The sequence below is a fragment of the Choloepus didactylus genome, chromosome 6 (genome assembly GCF_015220235.1).
Source record: "Choloepus didactylus isolate mChoDid1 chromosome 6, mChoDid1.pri, whole genome shotgun sequence".
In the NCBI taxonomy this organism is placed as follows: Eukaryota; Metazoa; Chordata; class Mammalia; order Pilosa; family Megalonychidae; genus Choloepus; species Choloepus didactylus.
In genome coordinates this window covers 23,215,642-23,232,621 of record NC_051312.1, presented here as the reverse complement: position 1 = coordinate 23,232,621, position 16,980 = coordinate 23,215,642, and the positions used below count along the sequence as shown (strand labels likewise).

Below are 16,980 nucleotides of genomic sequence, written 5' to 3'. Positions count from 1 at the left end.
TCACATTTACCCTGACTTTCTTACTGCCTACAAACTTGGGAGTTACAGAGTACAAGCAGAGTATAAAGGTCTTGCATAGCTGAAGAGGCAGAGATGGAGTTTTTACCTTTGAAGAAGTTGAAACAGAGAACACAGGTATCAAAAGTAACTGTCCAAATAACAGTACTGGGATTTTCTCTAGGTTCTTAGCTGAAGGTGGAGAATCAACATGCCAAGAGACGCTGTGTCCTAGTTTGCTAATGCTGCAGAATGCAAAACACCAGACATGGATAGGCTTTTATAAAACGGGGGTTTATTTCACTACACAGTTACAGTCTTAAGGCCACAAAGCATCCAAGGTAACACCTCAGCAATCAGGTACCTTCCCTGGAGGATGGCCAATGGCATCTGGAAAACCTCTGCTAGCTAGGAAGGCAGCTGGCATCTGCTCCAAAGTTCTGGCCTCAAAACGGCTTTCTCCCAGGACGCTTCTCTCTAGCAAGCTTGCTCCTCTTCAAAACATCACTCACAGCTGCACTCCATTTCCTCTCTTCGAGTCAGCTCATTATATGGCTCCACTGATCAAGGCCCACCCTGAATGGGTGGGGCCATGCCTCCATGGGAACATCACCCACAGCTGGGTGGGGCACATTCTAAGCAAATCCAGCCAGCACCAAAATTTCTGCCCCACACAAGTCCACAAATATAATGGCATTTGGGGGACACAATACACTCAAACCGGCACAGGCTGCTACCAGGCTAAGGTTAGTACATTCTTACCGGAGTTCATAAAGGGCTGGGAGAAGCCAAACTTATGACCCAGCCAGTACAAGGAATATCTTTCATTAACTGAGGCATGAAGTAAAGATAAAACAAAACAAAACAAAACACAAAAACAACAATGCAGATTTGAAGTAAGGACAATACCCTGCAGTGAATACCATACCCTAACACTGAGGACAAAATGAAATAGATCATCCATAACAAATAATAATATAAAGCTTTAGAGTTTCAAAAGTCATTGCCAGTAATTTATTGCCACTCAGAAAAAACCTCAATATCCATTAACAAAAAGTGTCATAATCCAGTCTCCCTACAATGCATCATTCACCAAGTACAGTATATTATTAAAAAATTACTCACTATGAAACAAAGCAAGAAAATGTGAAACATATTAATTGATAAAAAGTTAATAGCAACAATCACACCAAAAGAAGAATGGCATAAACTCATCCAGTTTCTTATAGAATTCCGAACACGGAGCATAGATTTCTTATAAAGTAATTTTTAATTCATTCTACCATTACCAATTGATGTCATTCCAGAAACAAAGGCCTTTGTAGCTCATCAGTAACTGTGAATGCCTGTCCAGCAACAAAAAGTATGAAATATCTTGCTAAAAAACATTCTGAGGGAAAGCAGCCATTGAAAAAGTCACCAAAAAAGAAACACAAGGAAATGATGGTGATACTAGATGATAGTGACTTGACACCAGATTCGACTTTTCTATTGAGTTTATTAGCCTAACCTCACCTCTTCAAGTTCAGAAGAAAGCAAAGTCAGAGACAAATAAAGCAAACCAGAGACGAAGAAACCAAACAAATGCTTCAAGGCTAATGTTGATTCTATTGCTCCTCCTAAAACGCTAGCAGAAAAAAGAAATGTTCTGCCCTTGTTTCTCATTGTTTATATTCCCTCATGGAGTTCATGGATAACATGTCCTTCTTAGATGATCTTATGACTGATGTAAGCGAACAAAAGGAATTTGGTAAAAATGACCTTAGTTGGACAAATGGAAAGGTTAAAAAAGGACTTTGATGAGTTTAGTCTTGAGAGTAGTGACAGATAGCATTCTCAGAGCTCTGGAGAATTAAATGCTGTCATAGAAGCTCTCAGCCTCACTAAATGTTCTTCTATTATTTCAAAAGCATTGAGAACCTTAAATTCCTACAAGAAATTAGGGAGAAATCCAACCAAAGATCTTACATTTTATGCTTCGCAACCATGCAACAATGTATACTTCAGTCAATTAGCAGCTATTTAGATAATGCATGGAAGAGAATAGCATTTGTTAAAAGTGTATTTTCTAGTCAATCTCTTCTAAACCTGAATAATAGACAAGCTAATATAATTGAGTACTTGCCAACTCTTTGAAACATTTGTGGGACTAAGAAGCTAAAAGAACAAGAAAAAAGTAAAAGAAGTTTCCTGCACTATTTTGAAGGCACTCACCATGACCCTCTGAAAAAGACTGTGAATACTTTGGCAGATGAATCTCCTTAATATTCCACATTAACAATAATTTGTACAGATTATGTGGTCCTTAATATAAATTACATATACACATACATAATCAACATTTTATATTATGTTTATTTTAATTAGTCTATTTCTCTTTAAATTATATTTAAAATACTTTGTATATTTTTTATTAGTGTGCAAATATTTACAATGAAAAAAATTGAGTTACAAATTGTAAGAAAATAAAAGTTAATAGAAACAGATTACAACATGAACTCAAAGTTTGAATAGCAGCCAAGGACTATAAAACAGTTTGAAGCATATGTTGAAGGATTTAAGGAAAAGATGATCCAATGAGGTAATATATGAGAAATCACAGCAGGAACAATGAAGAGTGAAATAAAAATGAACCACATAGAAATACTAGAAAGGAAAAATAAAATCTATGATACAGACAAATTTGCTAAAAGGACTCAACAAAAGATTGGAGGCTATCGAAGAGAACATCAGTAAACTTGAATCCAGACCAATAAAAGTTTTTAAACTAAGGAGCTAAGGGAAAAACAACCACAATAGGAAATTGTTTACATAAGCTAGAACAGAGCCCAAGAAGATAAAAAAAAAAAAAAAAAAAAAAATTGGGAAAAAGGGGGCTGAAATATAATAAAATTTGGAGAAAATTATTAACTTACAGATCTAAGAAATTCTGAATATCTAACAAAAGATAAATCCTATAAGCACCCCCCACCACCACGCAGAGCACCATATCATAAGCAGGCTACAGAAAATGAAAGATACAAAGAGACACTTCAAAGCAGCCAAGGTAGGAAGAGAAAACACAGAACTTGGTGAAATGCAGGAGGAACAGGGGAACTTTGGGGGAGTTGGGAGCAGGGAACATATCAGTTAGGGCTAGCTTCCCAAAATAAACAATCATACTAGAAGACAACTAAATTGTACAAGTGTGAGAAGGTATAAAGAAAAATAATTCTGTATCTAGTGAAAATATTTGTGAAATCCAAATATGTTGTGGAGACATTTAAGATAAAGGAAAGCTCAGAACATTAGTTGCCCAAAGTCCAGTGGTACACAAAAAGCTAACAGACATTCTCCAACTGAAGAAAATGATAATCAGAGGAAAAATTGAATCTACAAAAAGAAGTGAAGAGTGCAAGGCATAGGAAATGTGTGAAATTTTTGCAAAAGACAACTGTGTACACCAAAAATAATAGCATTTTACTTTCAGGATTGTAATACATATAGAAATAAAATGTCTGACATGACAAGTTGCAAATGAAGTTAGAAATTTTAAATGTTCTTGAATTTTTTATGAAGAATTATAATAATATTTGCTTCTTTTTTATTAGAATAGTTGTAGATTTACAGAATCATGCAGAAAATAGAGATCCCCATACCCCTTCACAGTTTTCCCTATTTTTAACAAATTGCATTAGTTTGATGTTTTTGTTACAATTGTTGAACAATATTATTGTAAATATACTGTTAACTGTCTTAACTGTCATCCATAGATTACATTAGGGTACATTGTGGTGTTATGCATTTCTATGGTGTTTTTCAACTTTTATTCTGTAACATGAATACATCCTCAAATTTTTCATTTTAACCACTTGTAAACATAGAATGCAATTGTGTTAATATTCATCTTTTTGTGCTACCATCAGCACCATCCTTTGGCAACAACCTGACCCTGGTAATCTGTAGTCTAGTTTCTGACTCTATGAATTCATGTATTCTAATTATTTATCAGTGAGATCGTACACTAATTGTCCTTTTGAATCTTGCTCATTCAACTCAAAATAGTATTTTCAACTTATTGCATTGTGTATTCATGCAAGCCATGAAATGGCTTGGCTTAAACAAGAATTTATTGGTTCATAAGATTGAGCCTGGTAGAAGTCCAAAATCAAGGTGGCAGAAATTTGACACTTTCTCCTCAAAGACTGTGGTATTCTGGGCCAGGCTACCAGTGATCCTTCATTATTTGCTTTTCTGTCACATGGCAATACACATAGTGATGTCTTTTTCCTTGCTACTCTGGGTCTCATTGATTTCCAGCTTCTTCTGTGCCTTTCTCTCTCTGACTGAATTTCATCATTCTTGTAAAGGACTAAAGAAATAGGAATACAGCCCAAACATACTCAGTTGGCCACACCTTAACTAAGCATAGCATAATCTAAAGGACTTTTTTAAAATGAATTCATACCTGCAGGAAAGGACTAAAGTTAAGAACATGCTTTATGGGGTACATAATTCAATCTCCAATAGATTTTATAGTTTTGGTTACATGCTAGTATTCAATCCATACATATTCAATTAATTTTTATAAATAATGAGAGGTAGGCATCTACACTCATTTTTTTGCATATAGCTATTAAATTTCCCCTCCACCTTATGTTGAAGAGATTATTCTTTTTCCATTGAGTGGATTTGGCAACTTTTTCAATAGTCAATTGGTCATAGAAATGAGGGTGTATTACTGAATTCCTACTTCACTTCCATTTGTCTACATGTCTGCCTTTGTGCCAGTGTCATGATTATTTTTACAAGAATTGTGCTGGATTTTGCCAAAATGATTTTTTCCTTCAAATTTTATATGGTCATTTAATGTTCTTGTTTTTGTTTCTTTGCTTCATTTTATTAATGTGGTTTTTTACATTAGTTCATTTTGTTATGTTCAACCTCCATTGCATTCTTGGTGTAAATCTCACATGATCATGGTGTATGATTCTTTTAACGTGCTGTTCCATTGCTAGAGTTTTGTTGATATTTTTCTTCAATATTCTTAAGGGATATTGGCCCTTAATATTATTGGGTATGTTTATCATGTTTTAGTATTAGGGTGCTACTCACCACATAGAATGCGTTAGGAAATGTTCCCACCGCTTCATTTTTTTTGGAGGAATATGAGCAGGATTGTGTCTTTGGAATATTTGGTAAAATTCACCCACCAGTGAACCCATCTGATCCTATATTTTCTTTGTTGGGAGGTTTTGATTACTTATTTTATCTATTTAGTTGTTATTGATTTGTTGAGATCTTCTATTTCTTCTAGAGTCAGTGTAGGTATTTTGTATGTTTCTTGGAATTTGTTCATTTCATCTAGTTTCTCCATTGTGTTGGGGCACAATTGTTCATAGTATCCTCTTATAAACCCTTTTATTTCTGTGGGGTCTATGTTAATGTCCACCCTTTCATTTCTGATTTAGTTATTTCTGCCCTGTCTCTTTTAGTGTTTGTCAGACTAAACTTTCTTTTGATTTTATTGACTTTACAAAGAAGCAAATTTTCATTTTTTTAGTCCTTTCTATTGCGTTTTTATTCTCTATTTCATTTATCTCCACTACAATCTTTGTTGTTTTTTTTCCTTACAACGTCTCTCTTTGAATTTATTATGCTCTTCTATTCATAGTACCTCAAGATGTGAGGTTAGGTCTCATATCTGAGATTTTTCTCCTTTGTTTATTGTAAGAATTCAGAGTTAAAAATCTCCCTCTCACAACTGACTTTTCTGCATCTATAATATGTGGTATGTTTTCTTTTGTTCATTCACCTCAAGATATTTCCCATTTGCCTTGGTGGTTTATTATTTAAAGTTAATTGTTTAAAGTGTAAATTTCAATTCCCACATATCAGTATATTTTCTGGTTACCCTTCTGTTACTGACTTCTAGCACAATTTCAGTGTTGTCAGAGAAGGTACATTGCATGACTTCAATGTTGTAAAATTTATTGTAATTTTTGTGACCTAGGATATGGTCTATTTTGAAGATTGACCCATGTGCACTCAATAAGAACATGTATCCTGCTTGGGTGTGAAGTGCTCCACATATTTGTCTGTTAGCTCTAGTTGGTTTATGGAATCATTCAGGTCTTCTAATTCCTTATCAATCTTCTATTTAGGTGTTCTATCCAATATTAAATGTTGTGAATTGAAGTTTATTACTAGTTCATAGAACCATCTAGTTCTCCTTTCAAAGTGTCAATATATGTTTCATTATTGTGGGTTTCTGCTGTTCCATTTCAATTATATTTATAACTGTTGTGTCTTCTTGTTGAATTAACCACTTCATCAGTATACAATGTATTTATTTGTCCCTTTTAACAATTTTGGGCTTGAAGAATACTTTATTGATATTAGTGTGGCTATTCTAGCTCCCTTTACATGGAAAGCTTTTCAATCCTTTCACTTTCAACCAACTTATGTCTTTTAGAATTTAAGTTGAGTCTGTTATAAAAAGCATAGAGTTTTAACCATTGTCCAATCTCTGCCTTTTGATGGAAAGTTTAGCTCACTTACATTTAAAGTAGTTACCGATAATGCAGAACTTTCTTCCACATTCTTGATATTTGCACTTTGTTAGCTTTTTTACATTTTGTCCCCTAATTATTACATTAGTGTATTTTCATAACTATTTGATTTTTGATATTGTAAGTTTTGATTCCCTTCTCATTTCCTTCCACTTAGTCTTTCAAATATTGTTTTCTGGTTACTATTGGCTTTAAATACAATATCCTAAATCTATAAGAATCTCATTTAATTTGACAGCAGTTTAACTTTATAATATACACAACCATTGTTCCTATAAACAACCATCCCCCCACTTTGTTGTACTTTTTACAAATTATATCTCAACACATTACACGCACTAAATCATAGAATTGTAATTACTTTAAAGCATGTGATTTTTGGAATATGTGCAAATAAAAATTAGAGATAAATACAAATATACAATACAATATTATACAACTGTTTATATTTACCTTTACAGAAATCTTTATTCTTTTATGATGCTTCAATACAGTTTCCTTTCCTTTCAGTCTGAGGAACTCCCTCTAGTGTTGCTTGTAGGGCAGATCTAGCAGTGATTATCTCCCTCAGCTTTTATTTATTTGGTAATCTCTTAATCTCTCCCCCATTTTTTTGTTTAAATTATTTTAGAGATGTTGTGGGTTTACAGAATAACCATGCATAAAATAAAGCTTCGCATATAATTCCCACCACCACCACCTTCCATTGGTGTGGAATATATTGTTACTATTGATGATAAAATTTTTTGTGATTGTTCTATTTTTTACCAGTAGTCACCCATGTTACATTGAAGAAAGATTATTAAAATAGTACTTCTAAGTATTGTCCATAGTTCACATAAGGTGTATTTTTCCCATATGCCACCTTATTATTAACACCTTGTATTAATGTCATACATTTGTTTTAATTCATGAAAAGAGTATTCTTATACATATACTATTAACTATAGTCCATTATCTACCACAGGGCCCGCTGTGTTATACAATCTTATGTTTTATCTTTTAATTTTTATTCTGGTAACATATACAACCTAAACTTTCCCCTATTAATTATATTCACCTATGAAATTCAATGTTGTTTATTACACTCACAACAATGTGCTACCATGACCACTATCCATTTCCAAATCTTTACAATCAACCTAAATAGAAATTCTGTACAAATTAAGCATCAGCTCCCCATTCTCCACCCTGAATCTATCCCCTTACAGCCTATATTCTAGACTCTAACTCTGTGAGTTGGTTTATTTTCATTAGTTCCTGTCAGTGAGATCATACAATATTTGTCTGCTCAAGTCTTTTGTCCATTTTTTAATAGGGTCATTTGTCTTTTTATTGTTGAGTTGTAGGATGTCTTTATATATTCTGGATATTAAATACTTATTGGATATGTGGTTACCAAATTGTTTCTCCCATTGCACAGGTTGTCTTTTTGTGACAAGTTTATTGATGCACAGACAACTTTAATTTTGAAGGTGTCCCATTTATTTTTTCTTTTGTTGCTTGTGTTTTGGGGATAAAGTCTAAAAACCATTGCCTAACACAAGATCCTAGATTTTCTTCTAGGAAATTTTGTAGTCCTTACATTTAGGTTTTATATTTCTCACATTTAGGTTTTTGATTCATTTTGAGTTAATTTTTGTATATAGTGTGAGTTGGAGGTCCTTTTTCATTCTTTTGCACAGATATCCAATTTTCCCAGCACCATTTGTTTAATAGATTATTCTTTCCCAATTGAGTGAACTTGGCAGCTTTGTCAAAAATCAATTGGCCATACACTCCTTTTAAGCGAACTCTGCAAATAAACTCACTACATCCCCACACACACAGTATGTGGGACATGATTCCCCCGGTTGCAAGTCTCCCTGGCAGTGTGGGACATGACGCCCAGGTGAGCCTTGCCCTGGCATTGTGGGATTAAAAATACCTTCTGGAGCAAAAGAGGGAAAAGGAATGGAAAAAAAATACAGTTTCAGTGGCTAAGAGATTTCAAATAGAGTCAAGAGTTCATAAAGCTCTTATGTCAGCTTTAGCCAGATTTGCAAACTACCACAGTATGCTAAGCCCCAACCACAGTATTTCTGAAAAGCCTAGGGAATACACTGGGATCTATCCAAGAATTTATCATTTTTTTTAGTAAGATTATTTTTTCAGAATCTTAAGTCCTCCTGATTGATCCTATGCCAGATAAACCCTGAAACCCAGAGGTACCAGACTCTCCAAGAACATCAACTAGTTTCATGCCTCTACCATAAAGTACACACCCCTTTCTGGCAGGAAGAAGTTAAAATGGTCATTGCCCAGTTATCCCTGAAGACTGAGAGAAATATAAAATGAGAGGGAGGAGGTGTAACTGAGAAATTTAGATTTAACTTATGACTGTGATTCACTATATAGATATTTCTTTTTAGTATCTAGTGTTTTAAAATAGCTGGAAGGAAATACTTCAAGTTGTTGAATGTAATCCTGTAGCCTTGGTCTTTGACAATATTGTACAACTATATACAAAAAAAGAAGTCATCTTCCATGTTTGTATGGATTTATTTCTGGATGTTTTGCTCTGTTCCACTGATCTATATATCTACATCTGACAATACTACACTGTCTTAGTCAACCTAACTCAATTTTAAGTCTTAAAAATGGGTAGTGTGCAATACCAATGATTAATAAGAGGGTGGGTTAAGGGATATGGGATGTTTGGGATCTTTTTTATTTCTTTTCTGGAGTAATGCAAATGTTCCAAATGTGATCATGGTGATGAATATACAAATATGTGATGATACTATAAACCACTGATTGCATACTTTAGATGGATTGGATGGTGTGTGAATATATCTCAATAAATTTACCTTTGAAATACCTATTCACCATAAATATTAGGGCCTATTTCTGAAATCTCAATTTGACTTCATTGGTCAATATTTCCATCCTTGTGCCAATATCATGCCATTTGACCATGGTAGCTTTGTAATATGCTTTCAAGTCAGAAAATGTGATAGAAAGAATAACATACAACCAGTTAGTGAAGCAGAAACCCAAAGTCAACACTTCTGAGTGCAAAAGCCCAGGTCCTTGCCATTACACTAATTTAAATTGGATTTATTTTTGCACTGCTTTTGTCTGTTATGATTCTGAGGTTTTCCTCTGAACTTTCAATGTTAGGAAAAGACAGCTTTACTCAACTGAGAAAAGGAAGCTAAGGTTTCATTGTACACAGTCAATGAAAGTTCTGGCAACAATGATATGATCAGTTGGTCCTGTGTTCAGATACTGCATTCTAATAGCCACATCCCCTATGTCTTATGCCTGTGTCTCAGTCCTTGAGTAACTTCATTTTGTTACATATGTTTTATTGTAGAATATAACCTACATACATAAAAGTGATAACTTTCCAAATGCAATTTAACAAGTAGTTAGTAAATTTCAAAGAATATTATGGGTTGCAGTTCCACAGTCTCAGTTATATCCTTAGTGTGCAATATAACATATATGCAAAAGGTAATACCTTTCAAAGTATGCTTTCACAAGTAGTTATATAGGATATTTCCAAAAATGTTATGAGTTATTGTGTCCCCTTTTCCCATCATGCCACTTCATTTTTTAGAGCATTGAGAAAAAAAGGAAACTAGCACCTTATAAGAAAGTGACAAAGTGAAAGGAAAAGGTTTTGCCCAGACACAAATTGCTATGAAACAACAACAACAACAAAAAACTCACCAAACATACTGATTTAAACCAATATTCATTACTTGGCATTACTTTGTTGCTGGAGCTGGAATATTGGGTGAGAGAGAAGGCTGGAGGAGCTAAGGCCTGGCCAGGCATCTCACCCGTTCTCACCTTCTGTAGTTTCAATGCTTCTCCATGTGGTTTCTTCTTGGGAGGCAGTTTGGCATTCCTTCCAGTGTCATGGCCTCAGGGTGGCTGGACTGCATACATGACAGCCATAGCCTTCAAGCATGAGTATATAGGAACCAAAGTGGAAGCTGCATCATCTTTTATGATCTAGACTCACGCATCACAAATTGTCTCTTCTATCATAGTCTAGTGATCTAAGCAGTCACAAAATCCCATTCAATTTCAAAGGGAGGGGAAGTTGACCCCATCTCTCAATAGGAAAATTGTCAAAGAAATTGTGATACAGGGGCAACATTGATAATAGGGAAAATGGGTATATGAACTTAACTTCCCTATAAAAACTGGCATGTTTACATTTGAGAGTTCTGGTGATCCCCACCTTAACCAACTGAGCAGCAGTGAACACCCAGACTTTCTGTGCCTCCTGAATATGCCTCCTCTCAGAGAGGAACCCAACATCACCTAAGAACTGTCTGACCCATATTTTGGCACTAGCTCATCAGCTTGTCCTCACAGCTCTCCAGTGCTAGCAGTATCCCTTATGTTGGACACAGGCTTCAGTGTCTGTCATCTGTAGGAGATATGGATCACCAAAGGAACCTTCTCTGAGGAATAGGCCAATGGCATCTGGAATACCTCTGTCAGCTGGAAAGGCATGTGGCTGGCATCTGCTGGTCATTTGCTCCCGGGTTGCATTGCTTTCAGCTTCTGATTCCAGTGGATTTCTTTTTAAGTGTCTGTGGGCTCTCACTTAGCTTCTCCAGGGCAAACTCTAGATTTCATCTCTTAGCTTAGCATCTCCAAATATTTGGGTCTGTGTCCTCTCCCTCATTTTTAAGACAGTCTTGATGGATATAAAATTCTCTGTTGAAATTGTTTTCTTTCATCACTTAAATATATCATCCAACTGCCTTCATGCCTACATGGGTTTTGCTGAGAATCCTGCAACTAATTTTAGAGGGGCTGCCTTTTAACTAACACTTTGCTTTTCTCTTGTAGCTTTCAGATTGTGCTCATCTTTGCATTTTATAGTTTTACCATTGTCTGGGCATGGTTCTCCTCAAGTTTATCCTGTTTGGTGTCCTTTTTCTTTTTTGAATGAGGATTCATGTCTTTCATCAAATTACAGAAGCTTCTGCCAATATTTCCTTGAATTGTCCTCTTGCCCATTTCTTTATTTTTTCTTCTCAGATTCCTGTTATGACTGTATTGTTATTCTTGAGGTGTCCTACATGTCTTTAAGGCTCTGTTCACTTTTTTCATCTTTTTTGCTTTCTCCTCTTCAGCCTGAATCATTTAAATTGTACTTTCTTTATTTCACTGATTCTTTCTTCTATGTATCCAACAGCTTGTCTTTTTCTTCAATGTTTTTTGAATGGGCCATAATTTCTTGTGTCTTTGTTTAGTAAACTTTTCTTTCACAGTGTACATTCTAATATTTTAATGTTTTAAATATGGGTGCTAGTCACTTAGTGGTGTGTTTCTTATGCTTGTGTCCAGCTAGTTATGTGCTAAATATGTCATTGAGTATCAAGAGCTAGCAATTTTTTTTTTAAGTCAATGCATAAATCACCTCTTTCTCTCTTTTAAAATTGGTTCTGTGTTGGCTGGTGCTGTCCTTAAGAATTTAGTTCTCCTATCAAGAAAATCAGCCTGAGGCCAAAGCGTGGGGTCCTTTTCTTTTCCAAACCTATGTTTTGTATTGGTTTTGTTTTGGGGCCTTAAAATTTTCCTGTTTACTGGAATTGGAATACCTTCCCTATCCCTTTGAAATAGACTTTCCTTCCTTCACGTACTCTATTGTCTTAAGACAGGAATCCTTTACCCTTGGCCACTTTGAATTGATTGTTTCTTACACTGCTTTGACTATCTGCAACCTGTTTCTGCCTGCAAGGCAAGTTCTGGAAGATGAGCTTCCTGGGTCAGACTTTCAGGTGGCTGCTGGATAGATTAGAAGAGGTATATGTTCTCCAGTATGCCCATAGTGGTTACTCTGCTCCTTCCAAAATGAAGTCAGTGATTCCCAATAAAAGCTCAGGTCAACTCCACACTGTGCCACAGGGTTTTTGTAGAGGCCAACTATGCTACCACTTTTAAGTTGCATTGTCTTGCAAGACTCAACACTGATATTGAAATCATTAACTATTTTCTGGAGTTTTGAGGGAGATGGTCTGGCCTTTTACTGTAGTTTTTCAAAGAATCTGGATTGACTTATACCGCCAACTTGGTGGCCTAGAAGCAATCATAATAATATTAAGAGTACTAAATAATTTAAGGATGCAAATTTTATTCACTAGAGAAAAAACTAGCAATATAATGGCAATGAAATATGGTTAAAAATACAACATAAGGAGTCATTTTAATATTAAATATTACATTAACCAAAAATAATCCAGGAAAGAAGAATCAGAATTCCAAAAAATATATTCACATAAAATGAAAATGACACATAAATAAATCTTATAAGTGTAAGTGACCTAAACATACCAATTAAAGGTCCTGTAATTGAGTTTATTAAAAAGGAAGACCCAACTGTATGATGTCTATTAGAAATAGATGAACAGTAAAAGGATCTAAAAATGTATACCTCTAAATATAAGGATTTAAATACAACTGTAGAAAGCAGTTTAGTTAGAAAAAGTAGACTGATGTATTACAGAGATCTGAATATGAGTAAAAATAATGATAGAGCTAATTTTTTGGAAAATTATACAATTCCTTAACAAAGCTTCAAAACATATAAAAGGGAGAATTAAAAGGAAGAAATTTTTTTTAGAAAAATAATAATAATTTTCAGGGATATAGTTCTAATTTTGTAGAAATGTAGGATAAATAAGTTGTTTCTTTTCTGTTTCTTACTCTTGATCTCTTGACAAAGTTATTTTACTGTTAGAGATGAGATATTGGATCCCCAACAATAATGATTCAGAAAAAAGATCAATCATCAAAAGTTTTGTGAATTATTCTTTCTTCTATTGTAAATTATTTGAAAGCACACTTAGTGACTATAAAAAAATGATTTCAATGATGGGAAGAAAAACTACCTCATGGTGATTTTTCAAGGAGTAAGCAGACACTTGGGGTAGCATTGACACAGAAAATCTTAAACCCCAAGGTTATCAATTGTGAAATAAAGTAATAAGGGCTTTTTAACCACCAAATAAGCTTTTCTCAGTATCATTGAATCTTGATTAATTGAGAAATTGTACATGCAATTTTCATCAAACATATATTTTTTTGTAATTCCTTGATCCATACCATGAAACTCTATCCTGAAATTCTTCAGTATAAAGTTTTTATTGTAGGAGTTTGGGCCATTTACATAATTGTAAAAATTTTATTCATCCCAGTACTAATTTTTAATTTCTTCTCTCATTTATTGTAATATAATAAAAGTCAATACACTAAATAATAAAACAAGTTGCACAAACATTGATGTGGCTGAATACAACAGTACATTTGCTGTGTTGATGAATTAGTTGATATTCCATAATTGTTTGGGAAAATTCCACCATATTTCCTTGTGGTGCCTCAAAAATGCCCATTCATCATCCTAAAAGAGGTTATTTATGCTTCACCAGTCAATGCAAAATACATGAAATTGTGTGTTTTATGAGAGTCTAATATGACAGTTCAAGACTTATTATAAATATTTCATAATAAAATTAGGAAATTGCTGCAAATTCAGCATAATCAACTTATATAAACCCATAAATACACATATTAATAAACTTTATATGCACAAAAAAATATAATTGAAAGAAACTACATCTAAACAATAACAATATTTATGAATTATTTTCAGCTTTTTCTTTGAATTTTGTTGTAAATAATTTTTATGTAATGAACAATATTTAATCCCGTAACAGGGTCACACATTTAAATATAAAAAAGAAATCCATTAGGAAAAATGTATTATTCCATCCTTTGTGGTTAATGATTTGGTCTTTGAGACAGACACTTGTTAACTCTCTCTCTAGAAATACTTTCTCTTTTACAGCGTCATAAATAAGAGCATCACAAATGAATACCAAAACACTGCTCAACATTATGTGTTTCTAAGGGGAAGCCAACTTGTTGCTTCAAACCTAACAGGATGTAGTAGTCTTCGAACTTTTATTCTTGGCATCATACCAAGGAATCTTGGCAATTGGTCCCAGAGATAACCAAATGATGCATTATCAGCAATTCTTAATAAAAGAGGTGCCCTGCAATTGGAGTGAAACAATCTCTTATGCTTGTGTTCACACAGTAGCTCCCTGGTAAACTTATGAGACATAATTTCCAGGTGAATTTTCTATTTGACTTGGACCTGAGTAAAATTTATATGCTGACTTATTTTTCCTCAAAAAATACATGCACAAAAAATTAAACATAGGTAACCCAAAGGAAATAAATATTATATCACAAATATTGAAGGCTCCTTTAATGGTTTACATATTTTATTTTTGAGAAGAATAGAGTTGGACTAATTTCTAGAGAGATAATGCTAGAAGTTTTTCACCAGCTTTGACTCCTGGTAAGTATTAACCTCAAAGTGAAAGCATTTATGTTTATCTAAAACCAAATGATGATATTATTAGAATGGTATGTTATACATATACATATCATGTGGTTGTAACTAAGTAACAACAGGATTTGTAGAAATGGAAAAAGAGCATTGACGGAACCAGCCATCAAGCAATGTCCATATATTGAAAATATAATTTTTGTAAGAAATTTGATTAAATCATAATGTTAAAAAAAAACCTACTGAAAATTAACAGTATATAATATATATGAGTTTTTATTATATATTATCCAAATATTGATTAATACTTAATTTATCTTTGGCAGTAAAACTAAGATTGTTTTCAGTCATATTTTCTGAACTACTCTTCATTGTGAATTTCTAAAACCATTCAATTAATTTTTTTAAATGTCAACTCATTCCTATAAGCAAAAATGGTTTTGAGGTCTTTTTATGCTAATTATTACATTTGCTTTTTCAACAGTTTACAAAGATTGAATGCTATGGGAAATAGGAATAATACAAATGTGCCTGATTTCATCCTTATGGGACTGACAGATTCTGAGGAAATCCAGCAGGCCCTCTTTATGGTGTTTTTACTGATATACCTGATTAATCTGCTAGGGAATGCAGGGATGATACTGATAATTCACCTGGATCTCCAGCTTCACACCCCCATGTATTTTTTCCTTGGTCACCTGTCATTCCTTGACATCAGTTACTCAACAGTCATCACACCTAAAACTTTGGTGAACTTACTGAATTCCCACAAGTATATTTCATTCATGTGCTGCTTCATTCAGATGTCTTTTTTTATCTTCTTCTGTGTCACTGAATTTTTCCTTCTCTCTTCAATGGCCTATGACCGCTATGTAGCCATCTGCAGCCCACTTCAATACCGTATTGTTATGTCCAGGAGACTTTGCTGCACCCTCATCACTGGGTCCTACCTGGTGGGACTAATTGAATCATTAGCTATTCTTCTTCACATGAACAGTTTTCATTTCTGCAAATCCAAAGTAATATATCACTTTTTCTGTGACATAATCCCAATTTTAGCCCTGTCCTGCACGGACACTCATGACACTGAAATCATGATATTTATTCTTGCTGGTTTAAATGTAATGGTGTCTCTTATCACAATCGCTGTGTCCTATGGGTCCATTCCGTCTACTATCCTGAAAATAAATTCCACTTCAGGAAAACACAAAGCCTTCTCTACTTGTGCCTCCCACCTCCTGGGAGTCACCATCTATTACAGCACTACAGTTTTTACTTATTTAAAACCAAAGAAGTCATACTCCTTGGGAAAGGATCAAGTGGCCTCTGTGTTTTATACTATGGTGGTCCCCATGCTGAATCCACTCATTTATAGTCTTAGGAACAAGGAAGTAAAAAATGCTCTCGTTAGAGTCATGCAGAAGAGAGAGGGCTCTAGGCAATTGAAATGCCTATGACACAGAATATTTTTCTTTCTTTCCTATGTGGGTATTTTTTTTCCCTAAATATAGTAGCATCCTTCAATTCATTTGAGTTTTTGTAGAGGAATCCTCTATTTGACAACACATAATCTGGAACATTTCCAAGAATATGATTTTAGAAATCTGCATAGTTTATAGAAGCCATGAAATAGGTTTTAATCCTGTGGTTTAAATATATGTGTTTTTTAAGAGCAACTAATGAGCAACAAATTTTAAAATGTGGTGTTATCCAGAAATCCCCATGCATATTCCAGTTTCAGAGAATTTTATCATGGAGAGCTCTCTCAGAAGTCATTCCATTAATTGTGTAGAGAAGATATATAGCATGGTCTTACAAGTGCAGCTTTGGACTAGAAACTCTAGGAATTAGATCCCAGAAATGCCAGCTTTTTAACTGTATATACCTTAGTAAGTCATTGAAAGTTTGAATTTAGTCTCCTCAACTGTACAAGATAAATAACTAAATCCATAGAGTTATTTTAAAAATTATATCAGATGATGAATGGAAATAATACAATTCAGTACTAATAAATTTTGAACACAATACTCAAATGTTTACTTTCTTGCAAAATTTTGAACACGC

General features: G+C 34.1%; 1 protein-coding gene across 1 annotated transcript; it reads left to right on the top strand.

Annotated features, from left to right (window-relative positions):
* The first annotated feature begins 15,419 nt into the window (after nt 1–15,419).
* Nucleotides 15,420–16,373, top strand: LOC119536705 (olfactory receptor 8H1-like). Its single transcript, XM_037839509.1, has one exon. The coding sequence runs from the start codon at nt 15,420–15,422 to the stop codon at nt 16,371–16,373; it is 954 nt and encodes a 317-aa protein (XP_037695437.1).
* Nucleotides 16,374–16,980: the final 607 nt, after the last annotated feature.

Excerpts from the sequence above, each read along its gene's own strand:
- LOC119536705 (XM_037839509.1), top strand. The coding sequence starts at position 15,420 with ATGGGAAATAGGAATAATACAAATGTGCCTGATTTCATCCTTATGGGA.